Source organism: Exophiala dermatitidis (assembly GCF_000230625.1).
Source record: "Exophiala dermatitidis NIH/UT8656 unplaced genomic scaffold supercont1.3, whole genome shotgun sequence".
NCBI lineage: Eukaryota > Fungi > Ascomycota > Eurotiomycetes > Chaetothyriales > Herpotrichiellaceae > Exophiala > Exophiala dermatitidis.
Genome location: NW_008751648.1, coordinates 2,151,643 through 2,166,539, shown reverse-complemented (window position 1 = coordinate 2,166,539; position 14,897 = coordinate 2,151,643). Strand labels below are relative to the sequence as shown.

General features: G+C 52.5%; 5 protein-coding genes across 5 annotated transcripts; 1 reads left to right on the top strand and 4 right to left on the bottom strand.

The window, feature by feature from the left end:
• Positions 1 to 325: 325 nt before the first annotated feature.
• Positions 326 to 1,891, bottom strand: HMPREF1120_03768 (uncharacterized protein; the record flags this gene model as incomplete). The annotated part of the gene is made up of 1 exon (XM_009157851.1): positions 326 to 1,891. The coding sequence occupies one exon, from the start codon at positions 1,889 to 1,891 to the stop codon at positions 326 to 328; it is 1,566 nt and encodes a 521-aa protein (XP_009156099.1).
• A 1,364-nt stretch (positions 1,892 to 3,255) lies between these two features.
• HMPREF1120_03767 (uncharacterized protein) lies at positions 3,256 to 5,033 on the bottom strand (the record flags this gene model as incomplete). The annotated part of the gene is made up of 4 exons (XM_009157850.1): positions 3,256 to 3,281; positions 3,342 to 3,917; positions 3,967 to 4,126; positions 4,176 to 5,033. 4 exons carry the CDS (start codon positions 5,031 to 5,033, stop codon positions 3,256 to 3,258), a joined length of 1,620 nt encoding a protein of 539 aa, XP_009156098.1.
• Positions 5,034 to 5,495: 462 nt separating this feature from the next.
• On the bottom strand, positions 5,496 to 7,045 carry HMPREF1120_03766 (cathepsin D; the record flags this gene model as incomplete). Its single annotated transcript, XM_009157849.1, has 2 exons — positions 5,496 to 6,821; positions 6,872 to 7,045. The coding sequence occupies 2 exons, from the start codon at positions 7,043 to 7,045 to the stop codon at positions 5,496 to 5,498; spliced, it is 1,500 nt and encodes a 499-aa protein (XP_009156097.1).
• Positions 7,046 to 8,332: 1,287 nt separating this feature from the next.
• On the bottom strand, positions 8,333 to 9,210 carry HMPREF1120_03765 (uncharacterized protein; the record flags this gene model as incomplete). The annotated part of the gene is made up of 2 exons (XM_009157848.1): positions 8,333 to 8,837; positions 8,891 to 9,210. 2 exons carry the CDS (start codon positions 9,208 to 9,210, stop codon positions 8,333 to 8,335), a joined length of 825 nt encoding a protein of 274 aa, XP_009156096.1.
• A 1,058-nt stretch (positions 9,211 to 10,268) lies between these two features.
• HMPREF1120_03764 (uncharacterized protein) lies at positions 10,269 to 14,746 on the top strand. The gene is made up of 6 exons (XM_009157847.1): positions 10,269 to 10,411; positions 10,474 to 11,916; positions 11,968 to 12,124; positions 12,175 to 12,382; positions 12,432 to 12,502; positions 12,563 to 14,746. Exons 2-6 carry the CDS (start codon positions 11,803 to 11,805, stop codon positions 14,263 to 14,265), a joined length of 2,253 nt encoding a protein of 750 aa, XP_009156095.1. The 5' UTR covers positions 10,269 to 10,411; positions 10,474 to 11,802; the 3' UTR covers positions 14,266 to 14,746.
• Positions 14,747 to 14,897: the final 151 nt, after the last annotated feature.

The following is a 14,897-nucleotide window of genomic DNA, read 5'->3' as shown; positions in this document are numbered from 1 at the left end:
CGGCATTTTTCCTGCTTTTCCGGTGCTGGATTACCTGGTAAGGTGGGGACAAGTAGAGAGGCGGTGGTATTGGACCTATGGCGAAATTAGCAACAATTCATGGACAGGAAAAGGTACTGCACATTGTATCTTGGTCATCTGATCATGCTTTCTCCTAAGATCAATGTAGTTTCAAAATCTCTAGTCTGGGACAAGTCCCGGAGGAATAGATGAGAACAAGAACTTGAAAAAGGGCTATACGAGAATCGAACATATATATCCCGGCAGGTTCAACCTTCCTGCGTCACCTCCGCTCCATACCATCCGCTGCTACCGACTGCACCGTTCATGGTTTCCATCCTGATGGGGTAGCCTTGCTGGACACAGTCAGGAACCCGGAACTGGCGATCTGATTCTTCCCGGTGTCAACGCCCGTTCCGTTACCAAAGCCATAACCAGTGTGAATGCTTGAGGCGCTCGCTGACGTGCTTGTAGCTACCGTGGTTGTCGTAACATCAGCAACTGCCACTGGTGCTGTAGGCTTGGTAGACTTGACTTCGCTTGGAGTAGCCGTGACGGTAATGGTGCTCTGTACCAGTTGAGTGACAGTAACATATTCAACACCACATGCACTGCCAGAACCAGAGCCCGATCCAGATCCAGAACCAGAGCCGGAGCCGGAACCAGAGCTAGAGCCCGAGCCTGAGCCTGAGCCTGAGCCGGAACCAGAGCTAGAGCCCGAGCCTGAGCCTGAGCCTGAGCCTGAGCCTGAGCCTGAGCCTGATCCAGAACCGGTGCCAGCTCCAGCCTTGCCAGACGACACCGCTTGAACATTAACAGTCGAGGTAGGGGTAGTTTCCACCGTCAGCGTCATTGTGCGCTCACCGCTCTCGGCAGCAGCCACGTTGGTGAAGCCTCCTGCGCCCCCGGGTTGACCTGATGCTCGGGTGATGGTGGCATATACCGTGCTCGTCATGGTGAATGTCTTGGTCATGCGAATGGTCGTGGTCACCACTGACGCCGAGTTGCCAGCCCCCATCGTCAAGGTCATGGTAGATTCCTCCACGGTCGTGCTGACCACAGGGGTTTCGCTAGCTGTGACGAATGTCGTGAGTGTTTCCGGCCCAGACAGGCTTGCTTCGGCAGTAGTTGTACTTTGGCCTACGTTAACCACAGGTTTGACAGAGGTCGACGTGGTGCTTGTCGATCCAGCCGAAGCGGCACTGGTCGTGCTGGTGGTGGAGGTTGCTGCATTTTTAACCCCTGTTTCACTAGTTATGTTGCTCGAGCTTGTGGTCGACGATCTCGTTGCATCTGCCACTTTGTTCTCGCTGGACGTGGTTGTGGCCGAGGTCGATGTAGTAGTGCCGCTTGCAGCACTCGACGTACTACTGCTTGCTGTTCTGGTCCAGTCTGCCCAATCGCTGTTTGAAGTTGCGTTCGTCGTCGAACTGGTCGTTGAGATAGCGTTGACAGGCAGACTGGAAGGATCAGTGGTGGTAGCAGTAGTAGTAGCAGCAGTGGTGGAGCTGTTGTTGGACACAACCTCAACAGGGATGCTGATCGATGTGGTTGTAGCAGCACTGGTAGTGGTAGTGGTGCTGCTGCTGGTAGTAGTCGTGGTGGTAGTCGTTGTGGCGCTGGTAGAGGTAGTGGTAGTGGTTGGGTCAGCGGCACTTGGGGTGGTGCTGGTGGTTGGGTCAACGGAAGTGGTGCTGCTGGTAGCCACGGCCAGAACGGGCAGGGTCGTCGACGTCGTTGTTGTTCCTGACTCCGGGGCACTCAAGTCCGTGGTAGTTGTAGTAGTAGTTGTGGTGTCATTCCCGAACTGACGCCCATAGAGCACGCCACCAGGGCGAGCCTGCGCCAGTGTCAACGAAGCCACCACAACTGCCAGCGTTTTCAACTGCATTTTTCCTGTCTTGTCCGGCAAAAGCTGCTAGTCCTTGTTTGGGTTTGCCTTTTCAGGGACCTGTCAAACTGTCTCTTGTCTGTCTGTGGCGGAATCAACCCGCAGAAGGAAAGAATGTCAAATGTGTCTAATAATGAAGGACTGAATGGAGCAATGGAAAGGAATGACTGACGTCGCTGGGACGATGGAAACAGAGCTCGAAAGAATGACGGCGAGATGAACAAGACAGAGAACAATGGCAGAGAAGACAAAAGGAAGAAGTAAAGAGGAAAACAGACACAACAGTTAAATTGATTCATCTTGGACTGGTTGGATGGCAAGGAAATTGTAGGGGACTATGGAGGTGTCTGGAAGTGAGCAGGGCCCAACCCGGCCATATCCCAGGGTGGACTGCAGAGAGTCAAGATCCAGCATGAAACGGTGGTAAGGGACACGGGAGGAGACAAGAGTGGATGGATGATGGTGAAGCAGCAGAATCAGAAAAGGGAGCAAGCTGGTGTCGCACGATTGACGAGGATGGAAACGGGCGTTCAGGGGTAAAGAAGCACCGCAGGCACCACAGGCAGGGCGCCGATTGGAGGAGAGGCAGAACCACACCTCGAACCTCCCACAATCCGGCGTCATCAAACCCAGTCCACCGCCACATCATCAAGGCTTCCCAATGCCTCTATCAAGCATCATGCCCAATCAGGGCCGGTTTGCATGGTTTACTACTCAGCTATATTCCACTACCAGTCCTGCGGTCCTGCGACCATGCTACTATACAACATATCAACCTGTAGCAGCACTGCATCTCATCATCTCACCTCTGTCACACATCCACGGCACCATCCGTGCCGACTATCCAAGCTTACCTAACGGAGACTTTCTCTCAGCCGTTGATCCGGTTCATTTCCCACCACTACGGCCCCAGCCTTGTCTCGTAGAACGACGCAGCCTCATGCCCAGTATCTGCCGGTGAATGATAATTTAACAGGGAGAGGCTCCTTTCTGACATAGGGGTCCGATCGGCAGTCTGCCTGTAAAATCAACAGCATACTGCAGTGCAACATACCTCATGCAGACCACTTCCCGCAAAGGTGATTGGCTTGTGGAGGGAATAGAAGGCCCCAAACACATGGTAACCACGTAGCTCAAAAGTTCTCTCGAGAAGCACAATAATGTCCTCCAAATTCTGTTCAAGCTCTGTGGTCGAGTACGTAAGGATCGTGATTCCCGGTTCAAGCTTGCTTTAAAATTGATGGCAATGATATTGTCATAGTCTAGCAGGGTTACGTGGCCAGGCTCATATCTAGGGTATGGTAGACGTTCAACGGCGGCCGTTTCAGGTGCTCCACAGGGTCATCTTCTAATAAATTTCTAGTTCAGCACTGATGGGGTTCGCCTTCATCTAAAGCAAAATAAGTTAGTACAGCCAACACGACGACCAAATTTGCAGTTCCAGACTCACTTCTAATCATTTTCTTCGTGGCCAGCACCAAACTGACCGTCATGACAGCAAAGCCAAATATAATACAAGCCACTGCAGGTATGGTCTTCCAACTCCGGGTGCTTAATTTGATATAGCACAGCGGAGGAAGGATGTATGCAAGTGCACAAGCACTGGTGGCGCCGATCAGTTCAAACACCGCCCCAAGGTCGCAGGTGATCAGGCTGATGCCCATGGCCGAAACAACAAGAGCGCTGCTGAATATCAAATGCCTGTTGGGTTGATATGGCTCCTCTGGAAACCAGTAGTTGTTCATCACCTCTCGACAGACGAAACATTCCAGAGGCAGCGTGGTCAGCATATTCAGCCCAAAACATAGTCGGGCAACTTGGACCATAAGATGGCCTTGCGGAGGGAAATTGTTGAGTACATTTCCCTTGGTTTTGTCGCCAAACGTGAGGAACCCCACGACCGCCATAATGAGACACGCAACTAGCGAGATGAAGGTGCTGTAATGCGTAACGGCCGAGAAACGATCCAACGTGGGTGTTTTCAAAGAACCGTAGATCAGTAAGGAGTTGTGGTGGCAGACGAACGCTGCAGGCACTGTTAGTCGACTATTACTCCTGAGTATATATAAGCGTACCAAATGATATCACCCCAACTGCCTGAAAGAAGCCGTCGTTGACGAACAGAAGACCTTTGAGACTTCCTCGAAGCTCCGGGTCCACGATGGCTCCTTGGGTGACCACCGTCAGAATGATAATGAACATGCTGATCAATGCCAGCGTCGAGGCCTTGGAGAGCTGTAACAGTCAGAACAAACCGTACCAGAGTCAAGATAGTGGCTCCTACCTTGGCAATGTCCCTGTACAAGCTCAAGGGCCAACTGATGCCCAGGATGAAGAGTACAATAACCGCCCTTCGGTCAGTGAGGAGCCAGAGGAACGGAACTTGACTGAGCCCGGGAAACAATGCTTCAAGCACATGGGGAATGGTATCTCCCACAATGATGCAGAAAGCGATCATTCCACCAAAGGCAAATGCCCACTGCGCCACGGAAATCGCAACCAGTCCGCTCTTCCCGAAGCAATGTTGCATGGTTGCTTGGAATGAGTCCGCCCCAGACAATTTGCTGTTAATCACAATCAACCGGATTGTCCAATCCACTGTGACCGTAAGGGCAACAAGCAGCAAAATCCCCATTGTCAAGCCTGCCTGGCGGAACGCGTAGGGTTGCCCAATGATGCCCGCTCCGATAATAGAGTTGGCCATGTTCATGAAAGCACTGGGCATTCCACTCTTAGGCCTGGCATCTGGCAGATATTCTTCTGGTTGGAAAGCTTCCGATCGAAAGGGCGAGTCCGCCGGCGGTGTGATGTCGGTTAAGAGAGGCGCCTGTTGACCGGGCGAGTGGAGGAAATCCTCCTCGTCCAAGGATTCTTCTCGCTCATGTTCATTGGCAGAAGCATGGTCATCGAGATCGAACCGTACCCGGTTGGGAGTTCTGGGTGTGCCGTCGGGGCGAGGGTGGTATAATGAAGACTGTCGCTCGTAAGGAGGGCGAGCCTCATTGGAGGGCGGGGCCTCATCGCGCGTCAAGGTAGAGGTGTCCTCGACTGAGGAATTGGAAAGGAGGGGATCGTAGCTCTCGAGGTCGCCATTAGGAGTTTGTATGACTGATTCATGGGAACCATCGTCAACTGCTGTCATCGCGCACCTTGTGCATCTCGCCCATGTGGTTCGAGAGAGGTCAGCCTTAGGATGATCAAGACGGACTCCGTGTTATCTCTGGAGTCCAGGGCTAAGCACTCCGACTAAAGTGACATGCGCTGCCAAGGCCGGGGCGCCATCAACGTGGACCTCATAATCATCAAGGGATGATAGAACACTGCCCCCAATGCTCCTAGGGTACCTAGGTAGTATCTATCGTCTTGGATGTGACACAACTCTGAGCTCTCTCATGCAAGCAGGTGAAAGTACTAGTATTATGAAGGGTTTCTAAACGGCTTTGTCATTTCTCGTGCCCAACTATCCCGGCTCTTTAAGTGACTCTTGCCTGTTGCATTCATTCATTCGGCCACCTGGCGTAAGACCAATCATTCAATATTAGGTAGATATGTACTCCATCGTCTATGTCTATCAACAGTAGCATGCTGATATGCGCATCATAGCTCAGATAATAAATCCCGTCACAGAAATAAGCAACAAAACTGAAAGGAGGGGGACGGCTGTCCGATCACCGGTATTTTTGCTTGTGCTTGAGTCGCCAAACGGACTGCTGTCGCCAGCCGAGCTCGTTGATGTTGCGTCTGCAGACCCTGTCGAACTGCTTCCGCTTGCTGTAGTGGTCATCGTTTCCGATGACTTAGCCGATGTGTGCGACGCCGACCCTGACGCACTGCTCGAAGCTTTCGAAGTTGGCGAGGAAGTTCCGCTCGACGATGCAGCGGTTGTGGATGAAGAAGCCGAGTCATCTGTGCTCGATTTCGTCCCGAAACCTATGCGATTATTCCCATAGTCGAAAACGGTATAGACGTTCTTGAGGAAAACATCGCCCAGAATCCACTCATCCGCACCGAAGGCCTGATGGCCGATGATGTTGCTCTGACACCCACTCCCGCTTTGCTTGCCCACATAGTCCTTGGGAGAAATTGTGTAGTTGACGCCGGAAAAGCGGAAATACACGTTTGCGGTGGTCGAGCAGGGTACAGTAAAAATCTCACCGGACTTGGAGCTCCCGGGAATCAAGTTATGTAGTGTAGCGGCATCTGCAGGCGGCATGAGCACGTAAGACGTTCCGGTGTCGATGATGGCACTCTTTCCGCTGAAGCCTGCTGCTTTGCCGTCTACCCCGGCATCGTCGGCGGCAATCTCCCAGCTATCCTGGTTGGCGGTCTTGGTGTAGCCGATCTTGCTGGTGAACCTCGACTTGTCGACTCCACCAAAAGTAATCTGGCCGTCCTTCGCTCCATCCGAGTTTCGCTGCAGGTGAATGCCAACAATGTTGTCGGCGAGATCACCTTGCTTGCTCAACACCGTCATCACAGTCTCGGTGCCGAGTTGATCGGAGCTAGCCCGTCCAAGACCTAAAATGCCGTCCATAGGATAACTGTTAAAATCATCCGACGCGTTGGATGCGAGGCCAAATCCCATCTCGAGGCTGTAATTGGCGAAACTGATCGTATCTTTGACCACCAACCCTTGTACTTCGCCAGTCCCATAACTCATACTCCACGCTTGCGTGGTCGTTTGTAGCGTCGTGGAGTCTGATGGGCCAAAAGTGTTATGAATCTTGCAAGCATTCGAAGTGCAATTGGACCCCATAACCCAGGTGTTGGCTGATCCGGTGTCTAGCAGCATGTACATCTCTTGACCTTTCGAACCGACTTTTATGGTTGAGAAATAAGTATAATCCTGACCGTCTTGGCTGATCGCCATAGCGTTAGGCATGCTGGGCTCAGACGACAGCACTACGGAGAACTTGTTGTCTCGCTTGACCTGAGGAAAAGTTAGCGCGGCTCGACTTCGACAAATGGTGCATGACTAACGGGCAATTTTTGTATGTCAACAGTCACCACTCCCGTGTCATCTGATGACGGAGATTCTAGATTCAGAGGAATGAATCTTTTGCTTTTGGAGTCTCCTCCATCGCTGCTCTGGTAAGGATAGAATGCGGACACGCAACTTGACAGTAACGGTAATGACAGCCATCTTCGATGCATGGTTCGGGGTGTGTTTGCGCTCGAATCAAGTGACTAGCGTGTGTCCTTTCCCGCTCTTTTATATTGTTGTGTAATCCAGAGGAGCCTGCCCAAGATTATATTATAACGTTTTCAGATGCTTCCATTCGGTATCCAGCCCAAAAGTGAAAGGAACATAGATGCTATAGCAGAAGATTTGAGTAGACGAGGTGATAAAAGAAGAGGAGATACTCAATTAAGAGATCCCAGAGCTGTACAATGGTGTAGAAGTACGACGATAATAAACGTGGAGGATGCCAGAAGATGAGGATCTGCGGATGGACATATGTTTGTAGAGCGCAGAGAATGAGAGTCGAGATCTGAGGCTCGGTGCTGGGACAGCGGCAACCTAGTAGTAGTGATGTGTCGGCTCCATGAACCCTCGATGTCTCTGGCGTCCCTGCCAATGCTGGAGACGCCATCGCCAAGGGCTCTTGGGCCGCTGGGCTGTTTTGGCGGGTCATCTCGCCAGGGGGGCTGAAGCCACACAAGCGAAAGTGGACGCTGGATGGAGCGCAAAAATGGGAGATGGAGACGTTCCTACTCGCGTACCTGACGATCACCTGCCACATGCCACCCGGATTGGCCCTCAAAGAATGTGTTGCGCAAAGCATGCCACGCCGTACATAGATTCGATTACCAGATCCCTTCAGAGGGCATGGAAGTGTCGTGTCCACACTCTTGTACGAAAGGCATGTCTAAAGGCATGATTGACCTGTGCCAGACTCAGTCCGGGGGCAGCATTGCGGCGGTGACCAGACCCGGCTTGAGGACAGACAGATGGAGTTTCGCCTGACGTGCCAGTGGACATAGCTGCGGCTGGGGAATTCGATGTCTGGCGGTTCCTGCGTAGAGTACCTCAGGCTGCCCGTATTCGAGCCACCGCCAAGCGATGCCAAAAGAAGTACGGACGCCCAATGTCAGCACCAGGAGTGGTCGAGGACTCTGGTGTTGGCTTGACGTGGATGTTGTGGTGGAGCGAGATCAGAGACAACGGCATCCGCAGCCTCCGCCACGGTGACACATGCGAGCCGCGAACCCTTTGCAGGATTCTGGGTAATCATCATCAATTTGAAACCCGCTCCACCAGTGCATAAACACACCATCTCATGGCTCAAAAAGTGCGCTGTGCGCACGGAATTAAAGATGGAATACAACTATAGAGTACGAATCATCTCCCAACCATTGCGTACAGCGTGAGTGCAAGGAGGATTTGTTCTAGCAGCACATCTGGGGGCTGGTTATAGCGCTTGCGTGGCACTGCACTGTTCATGCTTTGGCTCCTTTCTGTGGTCCACCAAACAAGTCATCGAGAAAACCAGTCCAGATCTTGCGAATGGTCGCTTCATCTTTGTCCTTGACCATGTCCACGAATTGGCGAGCACTCTTGCCTACAGTTTCAGTCAATGCAGTGAGCTGCTCGACCGACATTTCCGTTGCATGATGGCCATCGTGCACATCGCTCAGAGCACTTGCTGGACTTCCCAATGCATCGTCCACTGCTACAATCTCTGGCTTCATGACCGTATCGTGGCCCTGGGTGTCTTGATATCCGCCCGCGGCAGCGTCGAGCTCAGGGTATTTGTCCAATACTGCTTCAGCGCTCTCCGAATTGATGTCTGGCAGAATGGGAACTCGAATGGCGGCTGGGGAAGGCCCGTACGGCTCGTCATACAACCGGGGCAGGTAAGCAAAATCAATCGTTGAGTTATCGTGGACCGCCTTTAGTGCGCGGGAAGTGTTAAAGTGTCGCTGAGGAGCGGTCTCCGATGGACTACCACCATGTCAGTCAAAAGTCGTCGTCAAAATACGTGGAAGGCTACATACCCCGACACAGGCTTCTTGGTCTGCTCGATGGCAATCCGTTTGATGGCTATGGAGAAAGCCCTTGCCTGCAGACTGTCATGGCCTGCAAGGCGGTCGATCAACTCATGTTTTGTGCCCGAGGCTGATAGCGCGCGCTTCTGGCATTCTTGACGGAGATCTTGCAGATTCCACGGCATGTAGGTTGTCTTGTGTGTTGGGTCAATGGGCCTCGGCGAGGCGTGGACCCCTGTAATGTGAAGGCCGCGTTTGGCCGGACCCGACCCGGCTGCGCGTTGGAGGTTGCGTAAAGCCTTGAACGAGGATGCCCGGGGAGCTGCCATGGTGATAGATTGATTTAGGATTGGCAAGGCAGGGAGTGGCAGATTGAGTGGTGTCGACTTCAATGAATGGTGTGAAAGATGTTGTGGTCGATGTAGTCCTGCGGCGGGTACATACGACGGACTGCCTCGTCGAAGAGGGGGAAGACGATAGATAAAGGCTGAAGTCGGGATGAAACAGACGAAGAATGGCGGTGACCGGGAAGAATAGTGTCGGTAGACAGGACGAAGGGAGCTCTGTGTGAGGGTGGGCTGATAAGAACGGTGAATGGTGATACTAGTAGGTAAGGTGTCAAGAAGCTGCTGGGACTGTTGTGCAGTGCAGTGCCAGTGGTTGAGATGCAGCTCCGAGCAGGCCAGAGCACGTTGTCGTGAGTCCCTTTTAAGCCGCCCTCGCATACTCTCGCCCCAGGCTGCAGTTACAACACCACTGGCACCTCCACAGGCATCGGTATAGCTGAGAACAGTTGACCTCAGCCCCTCGAGCTCGGTGTCCGGGGACTCTCCATTAGCACCCGTTGGAGCCAGTCACAGGCTCGGGTGCTTGAAGGTTGGGGAAGCACCAAGTGGAGCTTGGGCCAGTTCCGGATCCCGCCCAGCTGACTATCGGGTTCCAGTTGGGCGCCCGGCCTGGAACTTTAGGGAGGAACCCTTGTCTCCCCGGTTCGCTTGTTCGTACCTGGTAATTATAGGTAGCATTATTTGCTGGGTCAGACTGCAGATAAGCTGTCCAATGCAGCATTCAATAGGCGGTGTCCTTTTATTAGCACAAGTACAATATTGTAGTTACATGGATCTGGTATGCATTCTTTTTGTAGTGATTATTATTATTATACTATCGTAGGACGCAGGGGGGAACAGTGCTCACTTCTCCGGAATGCCCTGTTCGCCGACTGCCAAAATACTTGGGTGACCAGAACCACACAGATGGGTACCTGGTATCTAGGTAGTATCTTCGGTCTCCCTCGTGCCATTCGTCCGATTCCGACCGCCGTATGTAGTACTATATGAGCATAGCCTGAGTAGCCTTTTTTGCTGTTATTCAACATAAGCAGTCTCCGGAGAGACGGACAGAAGGCCGGCCATCATAGTAGAAATGCAGTGGTGATGTGTTGATGATGAATGTCCTCGGTGTTCAGGCACGTTGTGGACTCGCTCGGAGCACAAAAACGATCCTTGATAATCGTATCTCGTATCTCGTTCAGTAAGTATCCGTCCACACTGCTACCAATCCTCCTTTCCTGCTTCATACTAACGTAGCATGAGGCTGAGGACTGGTATCCCTGAAGATGCTAAAATTGGCGGGGAGCCATTCATCTGAGTCCTTAGCCCCGGGTCCAGGCTTCCGGTGTCATCCAACAACCAACAAACTTTGTATCCGATGACCCCAAAAGGCGAGATGCTGCTTTCTTTAAACCTCCGCCGTGTTCATATATCGTGCCAATGCGAGAGTTTCTGCCATGCACTGCTGGGAAATCCGTTTCCCTCCCAGTTCATGCTATCAGCAGTGCCCGATACTGAGGGCATGGTTCAGGTGACTGGATACTGCAGGTCTCAATGATGGTATGCGCCTTCTACCGGCCATTTTTCGCCGGTTGCTGGCCGCCGGCTGCGCAGGGCTGCCTCGAGCTGGACAGGAGTTAATGAATTGACGTTGATGGAAATACCAAGCCTTTCAAAGAACAAAAGCAAGGCCGTATGACCATGGCTGCTCCTGCATCTCGGTCTAGTCTGCTTAACAAATGGCCAACATTGATCTGCAGATGGCCACGAGATATTCTCTGTGGCAGCACGAAGCTAGGTCAGCACCTACTTTTTGCATTGAAGCTCACACTCGAGATGGATGTTGTGGTGGACGCGAAGTGGCAATGTTGAGTCAGGGATAAAGTGTTTGGTTCGTGCCGTTGTGGAATACTTGCCCTGTGGTTTCTTTGACGGTTCAACTTCGCTGGCGATATTCGTTCTTGTTGCTTGTCCTAAGTTAATTCCAAGCACAGTCGGCGTTGTGTATCCTGTGGCAGATCTCGCGTTATGGTTATGTTGCCTTTAGCTGTTTTCGCGTTTACTACTATCAGATCTCAACTCGCGTCAACTCGCTCCACAACCTCCTTTACCAGAATCTGTCTTTGCATACCTGCCAACGCACCTACGCATGGATATCCCTCTGTCTCTTATTCTCGCAGACGATGTCTTTTGTACACGCACGTTAGCATGCATATGAGTACCGTCTCAGTCACTCGTGTTTCCACAACGCTCATTGTGGGATTGGACGCCAAATTCACCAGCACCATCCTTTTCTGTCCGCTCTGCGCCATCTCTGTTTCCTTCTTCTCTTTCTCATCCTCTTTCTTCTTCTCCCTCTGGTTCTCTCTAACGTTCACCCTGAACTGCCCGGAGTCCTCAACTGCTTCTTTCGTTGGTAGTTAGCTTCAAATCGAAGCAACTGCTTGGCCTCCTCTCTGTTGTGCGCATACACCTATTGTGCCACCAACTGCCCGCAAACATTCCCTTTTCCAATCTTGCCTCAAGGACGCAACCATCAGTACACACTTCTGCGGTCACTTCTACGAGAAGTAAGCCGTTTGGCCGCCCGCCATGGCCCGTCGGCGGCAGGCTGCAATGGATCTTGACGATTCAGATCGAGATCATGGACCAACTCCAATGTCTCCAAACACTCGGAAGAAGGAAGACCTGAAGAGAATCATGGATGTAAGCACGCTTCTGTCTAGACCAACACTGCGCAGGCTGACCTCCGCCTAGGAAGATTTAGGCCAGGCCACTGCGGACTACATCACAACCAGCGATTATGGCCCACGGCGAGCACCCATCATGCCCATTATCCCGAAGTCCGCACGGGCAGGGACCGAGGAAGCAAGAATTGCCAGTCAAAATTCTTCGAAGGCAAACTTGTGGCGTAGTAAGAAACCTAGTTCATTGTTTAGCTTTGGGTCACTGACAAAGCTGCAGCTTTCGGCGACACCGACGAGGCAAAGATCACCTCTGCCGGGGTCGACCCTCTTGCCGGCGGCACGGATGGGAACAGCCATCGATATCGAACACAGCAGGAGAGGCTGGAGAAAGAGAAAGAACTCGGCCGTGCGATAGACCTGAACGACACGTATGATGACCGTGCATTTCGACCGGGTGGTGGCCGTGGCGGACAAAATCTCTTCGGGTAAGACGGATCCATCCCACCTTGATACATGCCTGACCCATAGACACAGCAATCGGAAGAGTGGGGATAGTAGGAAGCCCGCTGGTCCCAATCCAGGCTCCTACAAGAAGTCCACCCGAGGTATTCAAGATAGGCCCTGGCCACCGGCAGCCCTGAAAGATACTGAATCATTCCCGACAGGCCCTGCTAGCCTTACTGCTGCATCCCTCAGAGCAATTCCCTCCACGGTTAGCCCATTGAGGAGCAAGAAAGCCAATGCTCAGTCAAAAGCGTCTTCTACCACAAGCAGCAAGCCTGCGCAGGCACGATCGGCCACAGGAAATGCCCGTGCCCAGAACCTGCCCTCGCGTCCGTCATACATCGGCGCCCTGTCCGCGGATCCGTCGCTGTTTCTGTCGCAGGCGACCCAGTATTCGGGTTCGCTGCCACAGCCCAATCTGCAGGGACAGCAGGAGAACAACAACATACCAGCGTCTGCAAAGCCTACCCAGGCTGGCCACCAGGTTGCCCCTGAACAACATTTGACGATAAATTGTGGCGGTGGACGGGTTCGAAAGGTGCCCTTCAGCTTGTCTGCCGTTCCCACCAATGCCACTGTGGCACGTCGTGACTTATCGACACATACTGATGGAGTATCAGGCCAGGCAGCATTGTCTGGATTCTCCGCCTCGTCAGTAAAGACAGAGCAGCTTCCGGCCTCAGTCAATATCACAGAAGACCTCATCGGTCTCGGAATCCAGGATGAAGCTGGTGGTGTCGGACTTCAGGATTACAATGGTGTCAGTCCCCAGGTTGGAGTCTCGGACTCAGTCTCGCAGAATGGCAGTCTCTTGGACTCGCCCATTCCTGAGGGTACGAGCAACAATATCCTCGTCGCCGGGAAGGACAAGGTTGTTCTCATCAACGGTGTTCGATACGTCCCTGAAGCCCAGGTATTGGCCTTGAAAGAATCACTCTCAGAGACTGTAGCGAAGCCTGACAAAGCTGCCGACGGAGCTGAAGCAGCGGCGCGAGAAATCACCGTCCACAAAACTGCTCATGCAGACCCAATCAGCGAGCCTGAACAGATGCCTGCGGCCGAACCAGCTGCTTCAAACAACATCTCGCGAGCGACTTTGAGGACCAATCCGTTCCAACCTCGGGAGCCAATTGCTCCAGAGAATAAGAAGATCCCCGTCGTGCCGTCATCGACCGCAGTCACATCCGAGCTTCTACTACCAGCGAAACCTCGTACATTTGACGAGGCTTTGGTTATGGCTGCGCGGAACAACTGGAACATGTCTGTCAACGCATCGGCGCCAAAACAACCTCCCGTGGAGGCTCGAAGCTTGTCACCGGCCGATACCAAGGCCAGCACGAAACCAAAATCAGTCGTGACTTCAAAGACCATTGTTTCGAAATGGGCTTCAGCGGCACCGACGACGAACGCTGCATCGGCATTGACCGCTCCTGCGCTGATGCCACCGAATCCAGCAGATCCAGATCATCGCCGTGCACCGTCGATTTTTGGTGAAAAGACTGCAAGCCTCGTCGCTCCGTCATCGGCTGCTATGCCAAAGATCATCACCAGCACCTCAACGTCTCCCAAGCCACTGATCGGCGACAATCGCGCATTTGGCAATCGACGAGCTCTCGCCAATGCCGGTCTAGAAGAACATGATGAGCCTGTGCAGCCGCCGACAATGCCGCTGGCCGATAGGATAGACAAGATGCGCATGGACCGCAAATTCCACGGTCCCGGCGATGGATACAAGCGGCTGTTGGTCGATTTGCAAAGTGCTGCTAAGCGTCCCGAAACCTATGGAGTCGTGGCACCTTCGGGTCTGATCTTCACGCATAATGGGCAGTCCGCTGCCGATGACTCGGACGATTCGGAATTGTGAAACAGAACGCAAGACGAGCGACACGTGTTTCGGCGCTTAGTGCCCACCACTGGCCAAAAAGGTTAATTCTTTTTCTTTTTTTCGAAAACCGAGCGTTGTGCTTGCATGATTGTTGAAGAAGTCAATTTCAGTTTGCGCGATACCCGAAGTTCATGGATGAGCAGGTCTAATGGAGAGGGGACATTTGGGAAGTCATGGTCGCTATCTTTCGGTTCTGCTGCGGGTGGGTGAAAAGTGAGGTGCTGTGCAGTGCTGCGAGAGTTGAATAACCTCCTGGCCTGGCATCAAAGCAACCAACCGCCTACCTTTTTTCTCTGCGGAACAAGACACCGTCAAAGAAGTAGAGTCGGGGTCGGTGGACGAAGGTGGCTCCTAGACCAGATTCCCAGTCCTTTTGTATGTACGATTACTAGTGCACCCCAGTTGATACAAAAAGTTTTAGACAAAAGATAAACACTGGATTTTTAAATCCTTGGTCCGATTCTCAGTGCCCTTTTTTCCCCGAATTTTATATCATGTCTCCGCTCTCCCCAATCAGCCAGCAGGGCTTCAAAAACTTTGGATAAAGAGCGGAACAGCTATGAACACCACCTACTAATAGTACCAACAGCACAGAATGTGCACATGAATGT